Source organism: Miniopterus schreibersii (genome assembly GCF_964146895.1).
Source record: "Miniopterus schreibersii genome assembly, chromosome: 17".
Taxonomy (NCBI): Eukaryota; Metazoa; Chordata; class Mammalia; order Chiroptera; family Miniopteridae; genus Miniopterus; species Miniopterus schreibersii.
This window is the reverse complement of record NC_138117.1, coordinates 42,039,270-42,055,996: the sequence shown is the minus strand read 5'-3', so window position 1 is coordinate 42,055,996 and position 16,727 is coordinate 42,039,270. Positions and strand designations below refer to the sequence as shown.

At 50.8% G+C, this 16,727-nt stretch overlaps 1 protein-coding gene across 5 annotated transcripts in view; it reads left to right on the top strand.

Moving 5' to 3' along the window:
- TRAPPC9 (trafficking protein particle complex subunit 9) overlaps positions 1-16,727 on the top strand; it is a 300,485-nt gene that overhangs the window by 30,258 nt on the left and 253,500 nt on the right. For all 5 annotated transcript variants that reach the window (XM_081117295.1, XM_081117296.1, XM_081117294.1 and 2 more), the window contains 2 exons: positions 1,125-1,341; positions 7,196-7,339. In XM_081117295.1, the coding sequence (XP_080973421.1) occupies positions 1,125-1,341; positions 7,196-7,339 (361 nt within the window). The remainder of the gene's footprint in view (positions 1-1,124; positions 1,342-7,195; positions 7,340-16,727) is intronic.

Sequence of the window (16,727 nt, the reverse complement as noted above, 5' to 3'; positions counted from 1 at the left end):
GTCTGCCCACCGGTAGTTCTGTGCCAAGTCACAGTAAGTGGAGTTACAAGGGCAGCCTGGGGTGGATTCATGGGCACCTGGCACTCCAGGGAAGGCATTTGGGCTCCATGTTTCTCAGTGTTTCTGGGATGGGTGATGGGCTCTGAACTGTGACTCAGGAATATTATCTGGCAGCTGCACGTGTCTGGATGGAGGGAGGTAGAGAAAGCTGGCAGGAAGACCACTTAGGTCAGTGAGAGCTAAAGAGGGCCCAAGCAAGGGCTTGGCCGTGGGCATGGAGAGGCGGAAGACTGGAGGGATGGAGAACAGCAGCTGGCAGGGCTTCCAGACTATGACTCTGTGCCCACAAAACTATCTGGAAAACAGATTGGTGGTCAGGGCAGCCGACGGGGAGACACGCTTCCCTGAGCAGTGAGCAGTGAGCGGGTGCGTGGGCTTTGGCTTCCTTTCTCTCTAAAGGTAACTGTGGTTGGGTGACCCCAACTCAGAATGTGTTTCTGACACTTCCTGGCCGTGATTTTGCACAGGCGATTAATTTCTCTCTGAGCTTCAGATTTCCTCTAATAGCTCATGGGATTGTTGCAATGATTAAATAAGGTTTGTTAGGTTTGCTGGCATATAGTACGTGCTTAAGGAACAGAAGTTGTCGCTACATCATAGGGTCGTTAGGAGAGTTTGGTTAGGTCTGGGGGCTAGAAACCTCTGATATGCCATGAAGTCTTGCATCTAAGTTAGGCTGTTATTTCTGACAGTTCATTGTCGAGTCCCGTGGTTCTATAGGCTGTTTTGAGAAGTTCTGTATCTGATGAGAGTCGCTGCCCCAGTCTTGGCGTCTCGATGACTCAGGTTCCTTTCCCTTAGGGAAGAGCCTGTGTTCGGGTGGCAGACGTCTTTGTTCTGGGGATGGACCTTCTTAGCAAAGGGACAGGGTGAACCCGAGTCCAGTGCCTCACAGAGGTTGGGGCCTCCCCACCAAGCTGCCTGCTGGTGCTGCCCTGTCGCCCTGCAGGCTCTGCTTCCTGTGGCTTCACGTTTCACCATGTTGTTTTATGAAAAAGTTTTGGTTTTTGTAAATCATTTTTATGTGTCTTTGAAAACGCTCTAACGTCCTCCCCATGCCCCAGCTCTCTGAGGAGGAGAAAATCCAGCGCTACAGCGTCCTCTCCGAGCTCTACGAGCTCATCGGCTTCCGGCGCAAGTCCGCCTTCTTCAAGCGCGTGGCCGCCATGCAGTGCGTGGCGCCCAGCATTGCGGAGCCCGGCTGGAGGGCCTGCTACAAGCTCCTCCTGGAGACACTGCCGGGCTACAGTCTGTCGCTGGACCCTCAGGACTTCAACAAAGGTACTGGCCTGGAACTGGAGCGTCGTTCTGATTCACTTAACCTTGCCTGTGCGAGCACCTGCTCTACCTGTCAGACCCTGCGGTGGCTGTTGGGGGTCACAGCTGGCCAGAGCCCTATCCTGCCCTTGGGTGTGGCACAGACTGAAATGGTAACAAAAAGCCGTGGGGCTTTGCCTGGGGCTGGTACTTTGACACCTTTATCCATGTGGGTCAGGGGTGTCCCTTGATGTGGTGTGTCCCCCACAAAACCTTCGGTACCTAATGAATTTTACTTACTGTATGAAACTTAGCCAAATTAGTAAACATCAGTCACTCCGGGTGAATGCACGTGAGTGTGTGCGCATACAGGTGTGTGTTCTGGGTTAGCCCTTATTCTGCAATATTAACACAGGGTTGTACACATCGGGACTAAAGCTATAAATCTAATAGCAGGTGCACACAAGTTCAGTGCCCAGAGTTGGGCAAAGTGTGATTAGCAGGAGGAAGAATTTCTTTTTGGTCACAGCTTTAGGGAGGAGATGCCAGCACTTTTCTCCAGCTCGTATCCAGAGTCATTAGGTAGGAAAGGACTGAGGTGACAGCTAGATTCTTGTCCCACGGGGCAGAGTATGGTCAGATATGTCCACTGAAAGACCTACACCAACCTGAAGAGCATGTGGTCTTGATGAGAAGCCCAGTTCTGCCTTTTCATGATTCTGATGTTAGGGCTGTCCCCAAACTGACTGAGTCATCTTCCTCTCATTTTGGAACGCCTCACGGCACATCTGCTGGACTTTTTTTACATTATTCAAAAAGTAGTTTGCTTTCCTCTTGCCTGGTGCCATGCGCATAGTATGTTAAGTAAGAGAAGCCATGGGAGGGACAGTTCCCGCCCTCTAAATAAAGATAAGCAGGCAGCTTCTCGCCTGTGAGGCTTGGGATGTTGGCAGAGCGCTCATATCCTTCCAGAGCCGTCCTCTTGTCTGGCTTCAGTTCCTCATATGTTACTCTCTCCCGACTTCCCACCATCCTGAACATCTTCCCAGAGCAGCGCTTTAGTTTGATAGAATCCGTCTCTGTGAAATCACAGTCTCAGGGCGGATTCTGATGAGCTCAGCGCACCAGTGGCAGACTTTGCGGCAAAGCGCCATAGGGTCATTATTTTGGGCTTTGTGGGCCACGTGGTCTTTGGTCTCTGTGGCAGCTCCCCGGCTTTGCTGCAGGGGTGTGGATGCAGCCACAGACAGTGTGTAAGCCAACAGAACTTTATTTACAGAAATAGATGGCAGGCCAGATTTGCTGTGCGGCCACTAGTTTTCCGTATCCCTAGCTGAGAGCACAGTGATATCTAAAATCTTTATTTTTTTTGGTGTGGGCAAAATTACTTAAAAACATTTTTCCAAAATGTTTTCTAAAATCCTTTAAAAGGAGGGTCCTGGGGCTTAGAAGAGCACAGGGAGACCGAGTGAGTGGCACTGCGGGCAGAGGGGCTAGTCAGGTGGCCTGTAGGGGGTGAGGGGACGCAGGGACAGGACACAGGTCGTGGGACTGGCCAGGGCATTGTGGACAGGGAGAGCTGTGGCTCACTGTGTGAGCACTGTGCTTGGGAGGGCCCACTGTGATGAAGCTGTCCTGACTTCTTTGTTCAGGGCCCAGGTTATCCTGCCTCTCCTCAGTCCTGAGGTCCCATTGGTAGGCCCAGGGCTAACACTGTCCTGTTTTTGTTTTTGTTTTTAAATATATCTTTATTGATTTCAGAGAGAGGAAAGGAGAAGGAGAGAGAGAGACAGAAACGTCAATGATGAGAGAGTCATTGATCGAGCCCGCAACCCGGGCATGTGCCCTGACCGGGAATCGAACCCCAATCGCCTAGATCCTAGGTCGACGCTCAACCGCTGAGCCACGCCCGACCGGGATAACACTGTCCTGTTTATGTAGCCTGTGTGAGTTCCCTTCTAAATTGGGCTCACACAAGAGCACACCTTTATGTGGCTTTGCTGGTCTCCTCCATTCTGTGCCCATGCCATTGATTTTTAAAAAACTAAATGTGAGACTTGACATTTGTCTTGACTGGACATCGTCTATGATTGTTGCTCATAATGTTGGGCGAGTGATTTGGACCCTGAATTCCATCCCTGGCTTTCTCTCAGCCCCTGGGGAGGGTATTAAGTACAAGAGGTCCAGGGCAGAATCAGGACCCTCTCTGGAAGGCCTTGCTACCCAGCAAGCATGTCTGGGTTCTCACTTTGTGCTGAACATCACGCCATGTGTTGAGGATACACTGTGACCACGTGAACAGGGGTGGTCTCTCCCAGATCCTCTTTCTTATCCAAAAAGAAATTATGACAGATGTTTCCCACCTGCCATGTCACCTGCTCTCCTGTTCTCTAATCTCTTTTCCTCTGTGGCCTCCCAAGAGAGGCCTGCTGAGCACTTGCTTCCTGACTGGCTCTGCAGATGGACTGTGAGTGCTGTATGCATTAGTACTGGCGACCTGGGAGTTCAGCACCCGTGTCCCCTCTCGTAGGCGAGGAGCCTCAGGGCAGTGCAACGGTGCTTCTCCACAGCCTGTCCTCTTTCCCACGGCACCTCTTGTGGGTCTTTAACCAGCATCTCAATCAAGGCTTTTATTCTCTGGACAGCCCTGTCCCAACTGTGGTCACAGGAATGACCTTAGTTTCCCAAAGCACCGAGTTCACTGGTGTTTAGCTGAGTGTTATCTGGGAGCCAGAGGACAACAAAGACTCACAACCTGATATGGACACCTTTCAGTGGGACCCATCACTGCTGATGGCATCCCTTGGCTGGGTCTCTGCCTGGGCTGACCCACAGGCAGAGGACAGCTAGGAAGGAGAGGGTGAGTGAGGTGGGTGTGATGCGTGGTTAAGGAGCGGCTGGATTTGGGAGCCCAGGTCAGACTGAGTCAGGGTGAGGGCAGAAATGACTGGAAGAGCCCTAGAAGCCTGTGGATTGACATTTGAAAGACACGGAGTTACTGGGTGAAGAGAGGATGAGAGTGCAGCATCCTGGGGAAATTTTATGGGGAGAGGTTGGTGTTTGGGAAACAAAAGAAGGTGTTTAGAGCAATCACTTGTTGCTTTGTAGAGAGATGAGGAAGGGTATTTAAAAGTTTTTGTGTGCTCTGTAAAAAGAGTCCCCTTTCCCCAGCAACTTCAGGACAGGCTCCAGGTCCAAAGTGAGCCACCTGGGCTGGACCACAGTTGCACAGAAGTTCTTTATCTCTGTAATATTTTATCTCTATACTGGGGCCAATTACCTAAAACGTCTAAGAGCCCGTTTGTTGGGGGCCTCCTAATGGCCCCTCTGTCTTCTGGAGCTCTCCTCCCTGTTGTTCACCGCTTAAGCCTCATTGGCAGCTTGTTCAGGGCGGGCCCTCGGGAACCGCAGCCTCACTGGAACCTCTTATTTTTCCTCCACTGGCTCCTGCTCTTCCCAATACACCTCCCATAATTTGTAAGTATGTTAAAAATAAATTGGGGGGTGATTTCTCGGCTGCTTCTCCCCCAGCCTGTGAGCCCTGTCAGCAGAGAACCCCGGCTCTCACAGTGTCCCCTGGAATGCGGCAGGTGCCCAGCACATATGTGTAATGTGGGAGCAAACCTCATTTGCTCCCACCTCATTTTCGTGGTTGCCCTGGACCACTTTAGACATGTCTCTGAGAGTGAAATAGAAATCTACTAAAACCATGTACCTGTGACTAGAAGGTAAATTGTATTCTCAGGACCTGAAATGTATTTCTACCTATTTTTTGGAATGAACGTTTTCGCTTGCTGGTTATAGAAAGCCGGCATAGCAACACAGATGTGCATTGCATGTATCTGCCTGCTTACAGGCAGCTAATTATCATTTTAGTCTTATTTGTGTTGCTGTGTGTGAAGATTTTTGATCATTCCTTTTGCTCGGCCTCCTCCCAGGTAATGGATTAAATTTCCCCAGGAACTCTTATGAAGGAGCAGGTAAGGCAGGGGGGTTTGCTGGAAGGCAATAGTTGATGTAATAGATTCATACTGGTGAACTTCTTAACTACAAGAGTGTTGAAAATTTTATCTCTGGGCCTTCTGCTGCAAATCTGTCTTAAAAAGAAAAAGATTTAGATTTTTATAGGCGGAGTAATTTGAGTCACATTGAAATGACAACTTATACACTATTTAGTGTTAAGAAAATTTAGACTCAGTCTTACTCATAACTGTCTGTGGTAGAAGCAAATCATTATCTATTTAAAAGAAAAATCAGCAAAGTGATATTTGCCCAGTTCTAAAGTGAGGAAGCCTTCCCGATGCAGTGGTGCTGCGGTAAGTTGAAGTGGACGATTTAGAGGTCGTGGCGAGCTTGGTCACGGCACTGATTCCAGCATCCTACTCCTTTTCAAAGTGGCTTGTTTTGCACTGGCTTTTGGTCTTAGCTTCTTTTGACAATATAGAAACAATACAGGGGCTGGTCTTTCCTTTGGCCACATTTACTTTGTTTATGCCGTTCCCCTTTTATTTGTCTTTTGTGGAAGTGCTTTACAGCCAGCCCTGGAAATGGTGTCCTTTTACCCTGCATGTGTGAATACGCGTGTCTGGAAAATGGGCATTGTCTCTCATAGGCATTCCACTTGACCCATGTGCAGGCCAAGTCCCACTGTGTGTCAGGCTTCCTGCCAGGCTTCACAGATACCTGGGTGGGGAAGACAGTCCTGGTTCACAAGGAAGCTAAGGACCTACTGAAACACACAGGAGCCTACAGGTGCCTCATTGCACTTGCCAGATAACTCCTATGGGTGGAAAATTGTGCATGGTGCAGAGGAAATACACAGGACTGGTCAGCTGTGTGGGGCAGGACAGAGGGGGAGGAGGTCAGTAGGGGAGATGAGGGGGGAACCTTTGATGGAGCCTTAAACCCTTTCCCCCAACTTTTCTACCAAGCCCCTCGGGCCCTGGGTACACCACGCTGCGTAGTGACCTGTTGGCTTTGGATTCCCACTATCTTCTTCACAAGGAATTTAAAGGTGGAAAAGATTTAAGACTGGCAATTGTCCAAAGGGGAGTGGAATAAGTAACTCCAGAGTTCTGTGATTTTAAAGAGATACTTTTCAATGGCTGTGTAAACCATTTCCCCACCTTTAATTTCAAATATGCTGAATCATTTGGATGGGTGGCCACAAAAGTTTGCTGATAGCCTTGTTTCTAATTTATCTGCTTTTCTGTACTTTTCTTCTACTTTAGAGAAGTACTGTGCTTTTAATTTTTTATTTTAAATATGTCTTTTTGTATTTCAGAGAGAGAAAGGGAGAGGGAAAGAGAGAGAAATAGAAACATCAATGATGAGAGTCATTGATTGGCTGCCTCCTGCACGCCCCCTGCTGGGGATCTAGCCCACAACCTGGGCATGTGCACTGACCGGGAATCGAACCATGATCTCCTGGATCATAGGTCGATGCTCAATTGCTGAGCCATGCCCGGCTGGGCATACTTTTTAATGTAATGTCCTTGGTTGTTGGTAACAAAGCCCATCAAATATATCCGTATTCTGTTGAAAAACAAGTATGTCTAAAACTCTAATACATGCTACTGGAAACATAATCTTTTTCCAACCTTGTTATGATTCTTTCAAAATGGATTATTTTAAAAATTGTGTCTTTGCAGAAGAAAGTATAACATAAAACATTTAATGCATGAAAAACATGTCACTTTACAGTTCTTTTTCAGGATAAGTAAACAAAATGTTTTCTGTTGCTGTGAGTTTGATAGTGGGAGCATTTGTCTTTGAATCCCTGAGTTTCACACATTGTATAAACATGTCTGTCCTGTGGCTAGTGCCCATTCCGCAGCTCTTTTCTGACCCTCTGTGACTTGTGTGACTTTGGTGGCAGGCACGCACCGAGGCTGGGCTGCAGTGCAGATGCGCTTGCTTCACGAGTTGGTCTACGCCTCCCGGAGGATGGGGAACCCTGCCCTGTCCGTCAGGCACCTGTCCTTCCTCCTGCAGACCATGCTGGACTTCTTGTCAGACCAAGGTGAGTGGCTTCAGACTCAGTTTTTTTCAGGTGACTATGAACGAGAACACTCTTGCTGCTGGCCCATGTGGATACTGGGCTCGGGTTCAGAGGTTGATGTCCCAGTTCTCTACTGGGAAGACACCGCGTCCACTGTGTCCACTGTGGCCTCTCGCCTTGGGCCCTCTCTTACCATGGTGCTGCTTGTCTCTCCATCGGCAGCCTCCTGCCTGGCTCCCCTGCCTGCCTGTGTCTGCACCAGATGGCAAACATGCGAGAACCCCAAAGCCCCCTCAGTGCCCCCTTTAGTCACTGCACCCCTAGCTTCTGCCTCAACTTTCTTTTTATATTTTTAAATTAAAAAAAAATTTTTTTTTTAATGTCTTGATTGATTTCAGAGAGAGGAAGGGAGAGAGAGTAAGAGAGAGAAACATCAATGATGAGAGAGTCATTGATCGGCTGCCTCTTGCATGCCCCCTACTGGGGATCGAGCCTGCAACCCAGGCATGGGCCCTGAGTGGGAATCGAACTGCAGTCTCCTGGATCCCAGGTCCAACGCTCAATCACTGAGCCACGCTGGCTGCGCCCGCCTCGACTTTCAAAGGGATCATGGGTATCTTGTCCACATGTAAAGGCTACTTTTTCCCAGGTTCCTCCTCATCTTTTCTTTTCCCACTGCTCCTGGGTGTTACCTGCTTTTGGGGTTTCAGTCATAATCTAGTGTGAGCCCGGGACCCAGATCTCTTTATTTTGATGCTGGCAGGATGCCCACTCCCACTTGCGTGTTCCATGGGCTGTTGAGAATCAATTGGCACATCGGAAACGGGCTCCTCTCCCCCTGCCCCTCCCTCTCTGCTGGTGCTCACACCCCTTCAGTGTGTGCCCTGGGCTGTGTTCTGTGGGACACTCTCCTGATAGGGAGATGAGTGCTTCTGGAATGACTCCTGCGGAAGGGCACAGGGCAGCACTGGGCAGAAGGGAGGCGGGCGCAGTGCAGTGCCCCCAGCTGAGAGCAGTTGTTGGAGAGGGCAGCACTCCTGCCCTGGGGAAACCGGTCTACTACAGTGCTCCTGCCACTCCAGGTGTCCCGGCGGTGACCTTCGACACACCCTCCGCCCTCCTTACCCCACATTCCGGGGCTCACAAGTCTGAGCTCTTCTGACTGTGCATTTTAAAATAAAAATGCATTTCCCTCCCTCCCCCCCTCCCTCCCTCCCCCCCTCCCTCCCTCCCTCCCTCCCTCCCTCCCTCCCTCCCTCCCTCCCTCCCTCCCTCCCTCCCTCCCTCCCTCCGCCTCTCTCTCTTTCCCCCTACCCCTGCTTTCCCCACTGTTCTCCTTCCTGACTGGCGGATGTGTGGCTCCAGGGTAGTGAAGTGGCCTGTCTCTCCTGGGGCGGCTGTGGGGCTCCACGGCATGGATGCCTCTAAAGCGTTTATAAGGGAACTGGTGCCAAGAACTAGTCATTGCTGCTGAAAAACAGGTGTCGACGTTGTCTGAGTGTCTTTACCACACGGGGAGAAGCGCCGTGCCGTGGCAGAGTCTGACTCCCGCTTCCCTGTGTGCTCTCCCCAGACGGGAGAAAGGTGGTCAGTCCTCCCGGCTGCGTCAGAAGCGCAGCATGGTTCTTCAGCAGAGGAAGAGCGGGGAATCCCGGCGCAGGGTGGCGTTCTGAGCGGCCACAGCGTGTGGCTGCGTCCTTCTCACGCCGCCTCTTCCTCCCCTGTGTCGCTGTGTGTCCTTGAGCTCTGTTCCTCGGGTGTCACGCATGCCCTTGACCTGCCTCTCTCTCCGCCCATCCACCTCTTGCCCTGGTGGCCTCTGGCGTGGCCCCAGCGTTCTTTCCCGAGAGCGTCGTGATGAACCCTCCTCCTGGGAACTCGGGGTCTAATGTCCTTGCAGCACTTGCCACTTACTGTGGGTGTGTGTGTGCTCGTCGATGTGGAGGAGCACTGCTGACTGAGTAGGACTTTAGGTGATCGAGCGAATGGCTGCCAGGCTGTGGTCCCGAGCGGGGGCGGCTCCGCGGCTCCTGTGCGGCCCTGCTCTCCCTGCCTTTGGTGTTGCGTTGCAGTTGCGCTTGTCTTCACGGCCCCCGCAGAGCTCAGCACTGGAGCAGCAGGGTCCGTGTGGAAGCTGGGGAGACGCGTGATACGCATGTGGGCTTCTTCGAAGGGAGAGAGGGACAGACGAGGCAGACTCACGGAGCAACCAGTGTCTAGCGTTGGGGAGGCTGGTGTCCCCTGGTGACACACCGCCTGGGTTCACTTGTCACTGTATTGGATTCTGGCTGTGGAGTGGTGACTAGCTCCCCATGACCTAGCGACTATGAAGGCCCAGTGTCCACACAGCTTCCCATCCGAGTGGATGCCTCACTGGGCTTTAGAGTTTTGGATGGCATCCCTATCTGTGGCACTTGTCCCTTTCCCCTGTGTCACGGGTCAGTTCTCTCTTGGTGCCAGCTCCCCCACTTACCTCCCATCTAAACGTGTAATTGTGGTGACACAGCCCACATCTGTTCCCTGAGCTGCTTACCTCCACCTGCCTCGTCTTGGACTTTTTCTTAAGTACACTACCCCCCTTCCCCATCCCCTGCTCCCACTTCCTGGCGACTCCCCTAGGTCTGCACTCAGCCCCAGGGAGATGGCCTCCTGTGTGAGTGCTCATCCTTCCTGCCTCCCACACTCACCTGGAAGAATCACGGCCACTCAGTACCTGTCTTCCCTTCAAGCTGCATGAGAGGGAACTGCCGGTTCCCTGAGGTCAGGTTATTAGTGATCTGGAGACACTGTGTTTAGGAGGAGAGGAACTTGGGACATTGACTCTGCTGGTCAAACGTCCGTCTCCTTGAAGGCCTGAGTGCGCTGGTGTGTGATTAATTGGAATCTTCTGAGAAAGGACAAAAGTCAGGAGGTCCAAAGGGTTCTTCCATTAACCTCGACCTCTGATCACTGTAACCTCAGATCGATAATTAAATTCTCCCTGGGCCTCCACTTTCTCATTTGAACACCCGGGATGTTACGCATCATGGTGGTTTGTTATTATTTTAATGACAGATATTTTAATTTGTCGGGTGACCTTTCTTCTGGAGAGCTCATGCTATACATAGCATTGATAATTAACATTTCTAAATATTGCTACAGGGAAATTAACTGGGTTAGAAGAGCAGCCGAGAGAGAAAAGAATGATAGTGGGCTTGAGGAGGGGTCTTTCCTGCTTTCCTGTCATCTGTAAACCTGTCCTGGTTGTGCAGATGGAGGTGATTCAATCTGGGGATTTCTCGTCCTTCCCCTCCTCCAGCCCCTCTAACATGGGGAATAGAGTGAGCTCAGGTGGTTATAAGGACAATTGTCACAGGAAAAGGCTTTCCATTCCCCAGATTTTGTCATTTTTACGAGATAGAAGCATTAACTTGAGGATCGATGGGCTTTTCTTTGGCAGCATGACTCTTACTTTTAACGGCCTTTGATGCGGGTCATTTTTGTTAGGGCTTGTGGCTGGGTGTGGGGGACAGTGGCATTAGGGCAGTGGATTTGTGAGCTCATGGGATGTGAAAGCAAACCCGGTGGCCAGGGTACTGGGTACCACGTATTAGTCCCAGGGAAAGGAGGGCCCTCAGACTGTCGAAGGCTCCTGAGTGGCACGTAGTAAGGCTCTCACTGGCCCTGACTCTCGCTTTCACCCTGGGCTCTGGTCGTCGAAGTTCTGACAGCTCCACATACGACGGTGTTTCTCTTCTGCCGCCTTTGCTTGTGCTGGGCTGCCTGCCCGCTTGGCCACGCCTGCTTCTCACTGGTCCAGGAATCTGTGCCCTCTCTGACTGCAGCACTGCCCTCTGGGGCCCATCCCGGGTACCCACTGCTGTCAGAGCCCCGGTGCTCGGTGGTGTTTCCCTCCTGTCTCGCCCATAAGCTCCTCCAGGGGCTCCTCTTAAGGGACCTCGCGTGGGCAGTTCTTGGTGTCACCTCGAATGGTGAGAGGCCTCCCCTGAGCTTCCAACTTAGGTATCACCTGCCCCATAAGTACTGAGTGGTGGGTGGTGGAAATGTGGCTGATGACTTGGGTTCAGTCTCAGCTCAGATCCTTCTTCACTAACGACCTGGGACCTTTAAGCAGGTTGCTGAAGTCTTGGTCTCCTTGTCTGTTTTATTTTGTGGGAATAAAAATACGTCTCCTACTTGTTAGTCGTTGTGAGAGGAGATGAGACAGGAGACGCGAGGGGCTTTCTGTACATGGCAAAGCGGAATTGCTCATTGCCATGGGAACACGCCTTCATTTTCTCTGCTGTTTTCCCTCCATTCTTGAGCACTCTCTGCCGTTTGCCAGTCTTGTATATCAGATTCTGAGTTGCTGCCGTCCTGGGTTTGTACACCACCATCTCTGTGACCTTGGACAAATAATTGGACCTCTTTCAGTCCCAGTTTTCTCGTCTGCACATTAAGGATCAAAGCTGTCTTCCAGGGCCACTTGTCTTAAGTTACATATTGAGCAGATGGCCTCGTAGAGTGCCTGACACCTCGTGGTTACCCAGTGTTGAGACAGTTTCAGGTGCTTATCCCTGGAGCACCGGTGTGGGGAGAAGGCTGAGGCAGAGAGGAGGCAGTGTGAGTAATGGACATGGGAGCACTGTGGGGGCATTGGTGGTCTGTTCAGGGGTGGAAGAGGCCTGGGTAACGTTTCACGGAGAGCATGATCTTTACCTTGAAGGACAGATGGGTGTTTGCCGACCACACTGAGCAGGAGTAGTTTCAGGTAGAAGGACTTGATCTCATTCTGGTGGAATTAAGAGCATTTGGTTCAATTGGGGAATGTTAGATGCAGTAGTGAGGTGTGATTCTGTCTGGGACTTGGGGAAGCAAAGTGGATGATCAACAGTTGTACAACAGGATCCAGCAGTTCTACTCTCAGGTGTGTACTCAACAGGTTTGAAAACATGTCCGCACAAAAACCTGCCTGTGAATGTTCATAGCAGCATTGTGCATACTGGCGCCAAAGTGGAAACAACATAAACCTCAATGACTGATGAATGGACAGAGAAATCCAGCCTCCCACCTGGACTGTTTTCTCTTCCTGACCCCAACCCCCCTTTCCACTTTCCTCCCTCATTTCTGCCTTCCTTCCTTTGGCCAACATTTGGTCATCCATTACACCACATTTATTTTTTTCTTGGTCCCTTCAGACCAGCTTGTGTTCCTCTGAAATGTTCCCCCTCGAGTATGGAACTTGCCTATTGGAACACTCGTCACCCGCTATATTTTGATCACTTATTTAATCCACAAACTCTGTATGGAGGCTTCAGGCTGTCTGGAGGCAGGGGTTTAACTTGCTGGTTTCCCATCCCTGTCACCCAGGGGCATGCTTGGCCTTCACATATTGTCAAGTGCATTAATAATGAATGTTTTTCCTTTTTAAAAACAACTTGATTGAGATTTAATTCACATACCACACAATTCACCCATTTAAAATGTACACCAGTTTCATAGGACCTTCACAGATATGTGCACCTATTACTACAGTCAATTTTAAAACCTTTGATCACCTCAGAAAGAAACCCTGCCCCCTAGAGCTACCTAGCAGCATGTGTTGGCACTCACATTTTACTGAATGCATTAATAATAAATAATTTTTTTTGGTTTGCTTTCTTTTTTTGGCCTGTTTTTGTTGTTATTGGTAATGCTATGGTGACCGTTTTCAGGTCTTCAGCTTTCTGAGCAGGAGAGAGATTTTATCAGGAGAAGGCTTACGGGGCAGCCACTGCGAACATTTTTATTGCTGCTGAAACCTATTGCCAAATTGCCTTCTGGAAGGATGGTTCTAATTATACTGCCGGCAGCAGTGCTGCTAATCCAGTGTGTATGGAATGTTGCCTTACTGTTTTAATTTGTATTTTCTGGGTAACTTGCAAGGCCGGATATTGTTTCCCCTCTTTGCTTACTAATTGTATCTCTTTTATGTGAAACTCTTTTACAGTCTTCTGAGTGCTTTCCTGTCTCTTTCCTCATTTGTCTGGGTTAGGGAGGCAGATAGTGTCCTGGCCACTGTGCTGCCAAGGTCTATGATGCTTTGAGCTGCTAATTCAGTAGTTTGCCTGAAATCTCCCTCGTTATTCAGGGCAAAGCCAAGTCTAGAATGCAGCTTTTAGCCCCAGCCCAAAGGCTATGTACACTGCTAAATATAAACTACATTTTGTGCCATAATGTACCTGAGGGCTGGACCATAGGTTGGAAAGAGTGAAGATGCCTCCCAAAAGTGCTTCACTTGGTTCTGGAATAAAGCTGAAGGTTTCAGGAAAATCTCTTTTGAACATTGTATGATAGGTCTCCGTAGCTTGACTTGAAATTTGAAACTGTTGCTGTAACTCTAAGCATTACAGAGGATCAGCTTCAGAGCAGCATGTGTGAATTTAACAGTCAGTGTGAAGCTGCTACATGTGCCCCGGGCCGCCCTTTGCTTCTTGAACCGTGAGTGTTTGTTTCTCCTTTCCTCCTCTCCGCCTCAGAGCGTCGGTGATGCCCTTACCTCCCCTCTATGTGACCAGCCTTCCAGCCGTCGCGCCCGGTAGGAACTGCCAGTTGCCTCCAGTGCCACCCTCTGCTGTCTTTCTGGTAGTGTCCTGACTTTTTCTAGCTGGGCAGTTTTGGGGTGCTTGACCCATTCTTCACGTCTGATCCTACAACTCCTCTCCTGATGAATTCTCTGGGAAAACCAGGCCCTTGCGGGGCTCAGTTATGGGACAAGGAGCTGAGTTCCCTGGGAAGTCAGGGGGCCCTCTTTTCTGCTGCATTTGAATGGAGGAGTGTGAAGCCCCAGGAGATGCTGGCGATGTCCCGGCGCCTGCGGGAGAAGAGTCTAAGAATGGAGCCCCCTCTTCCTCTGTAGTCTGCTCCATCCCAGGAAACAGACCTCGATTTAATTCCTAGATACCTCGGACCTCCCCAACCAGAATGTGTTTCCTAAGGGGCATTGGCTCTGCTTTGTTCATACAAATACTGTCGTATTGGTAGCACCTGAGGAAGTAGTGGGCACATAGTAGATATTACAGAAGATTGAATGACTGGTGACCCTCAGTGACCAATCAGGAGAGGCTTTGGGGAGGGCTTGTGGTTGGAATGGGACATAAGACACTTGTTTTGGAGGTGCATTTAAGTAACACTTTACCTACGATGACCATGTCATTTGCTCATGTTTAAAAAATGAGTTGACAGAGAAATTACAACACGACTGATCTTTCTTGCCCCCACCCACATTGTGGCCTCTGGCCAGATGATTTATATGGATTTAGTTTTCAGGATACACAGAAAAGACTCACCAGGAGGCAACAGGTTTTGCCAGGTGTGAGCGAGAACACGGAAGGGAGAGGTGAGGGGAATGAGCCTAAGGAAGAAGGCACATGGGTATAAAAGTGAAAGTGTGTCATTGAGGTTGGGCAAGGGGATTGTGCTCAGTTCTAGATCTGGACCTTCTGCTATCAGATAACTTATCTCAGAGTCTGTTATCTCCCCTGTGAAATGGGAATTAACTCCCTTTTCAGACAGGATGACCCTCCAGAGTGGGAGTCCTAGCTTTCCTCCCCTGACCTAGGCCCTCTCCTGTGCCACCTGGAGGGTTGGAGCTGAATGAGGCCTATTGCAGAGGTGACCTCTGAGGCCCCGCCCTATAACGTGGCCTGTCCCAGTCTCACAGCTGTGAGTGGCCGCACAAGCTGGGACCCCAGCCTCTCAGCTCCTCACGTGGGGGGAGGGGCACCACTTGCCGTAATACTCGAATGCTTTTCCTGGAGCCCTTGAGCTGCTGGTGGGGCATTCTCGTTAGCGCTGTGCTGCCCCCCCCCCCGCCCCGGTGGTGGGGTGATGACATGTTTCATTTCTCTGAAGGAAAAGAAACCTCTTATTGAGCTTGGAAACAGTTTGCAAACAGCCTTCCATCATGAAGGGCTTTGTTTATGGCGAAGGAAGAAGTGGCACTTTGAAAATGATGACAGAGCTGTACAAACTGCTATATCAGTCGGGTAGAAATGCATACATGCACACGTACACGATCCACACACACTCACAGAGAAGGTCCGCTCACGCTTGTTTACATGGTGAGGAAGACTTTATTCAAGACAGTTGCTGTAGGGGAGAGAGATTGAGCTCAACTTTGAATACAACAAGGACAAGTGGGGACTTAGCTCCAACAGCAGAGGGAGGGAGGCACGGATAGAAAATTACTGAGCAGAGACATCAGGGCCATGGACCTCTGGCTGAACTGTCCTAACAGGGTCCTTGTGAACGTGGCCAAGGACTTAGACCTCAAGGGTAGGATGAGGAACTTGATCAGATACTGCGGATGATTCGAAATCAAGGGTGTGGGGGGGGCTCTCGGTAAACTGATTTAGCAGGGTTCTTGCTATACCTGGTCCAAGCAGGTCGAGGACAGGGCCAGAGGACAGGACCCAGTCAGAGGGCTCAGAGGAACCTGTCTACAGTGTGGTCAAGGAGAGGTCTCTGAGTGCCTATACATGTTCCTACACACGATCTGTGATAGGGACTTGGCCGTGTGGGCAGGCAGTTGGGCAGGTGGTTGGGAAGGGGTGGTGGGTGTGAAGGCAGCAAGGACAAGCTAGAGCCCACCAGGCTGGGCTGGACCGCATGGGGCTGGAGTGGATCCCTGCTGGCTTCTCAGCCACCCCCGGCCTCCAACTTTGGCGGTGGGGTTCCTGCGGGGGAGGCGGCGCCCTCGGCTGCTGCCCCTCCCGGGCCCTGGCGTAGAGAGGCTGGGCGAGGAGCTGCCCCCTCCCGCGGCGCCTGAGCGCCCAGGCTGCTTGGTCCTGGGTCTTCAGGTCTCATGCGCACCAACTCATAGCTTCGCAGGGAAGGGGGCTCTGGGACGTGTCCTTCCAGCCAGGCCTGCTGGACACGAGGGGAAGACTTGAGCTTGTGCCTCGGACTCTGCCGGCTTTCAGGAAGCAGGAGGACAGTGCCCCCTGAGAAAAGTGTGCTTTTGTTGTTGCTCTTTTTCTGTTTGTTTGGTTTTTGCTTCTCTCTCTAGCTTATTTGATATCTCACCTCTTATTTTACTACCGGGGACAACGTTTTGTTCTGCTTTCTGTCTGGCATGCCCACACGCACAGGCTTAGGTGCGCTGGACAGGAGTGCCTCCCACGCCGTCCTGCGCCCGCCCCGCCCCCGCTGGGAAACCGTTGATCTGATGTGATGCTTTCTGAACGGGGTGGACTGTACTGTGACGAGAAGAAGAAAGGGACATGCCGATTCCTTTACAATTTTTGGTTCTTACACATAAAGTAGGTAGGTTTTTGAGCTGTGAGTACAGTTACAGCAGACCCCGCAGACTTGTGAAGGAGGCATTCTAGAGCTTCCGGGAATGCTGCGTGGAGGGTGAAGGGCAAGGAAGAGGTGAACAGCCACAGAG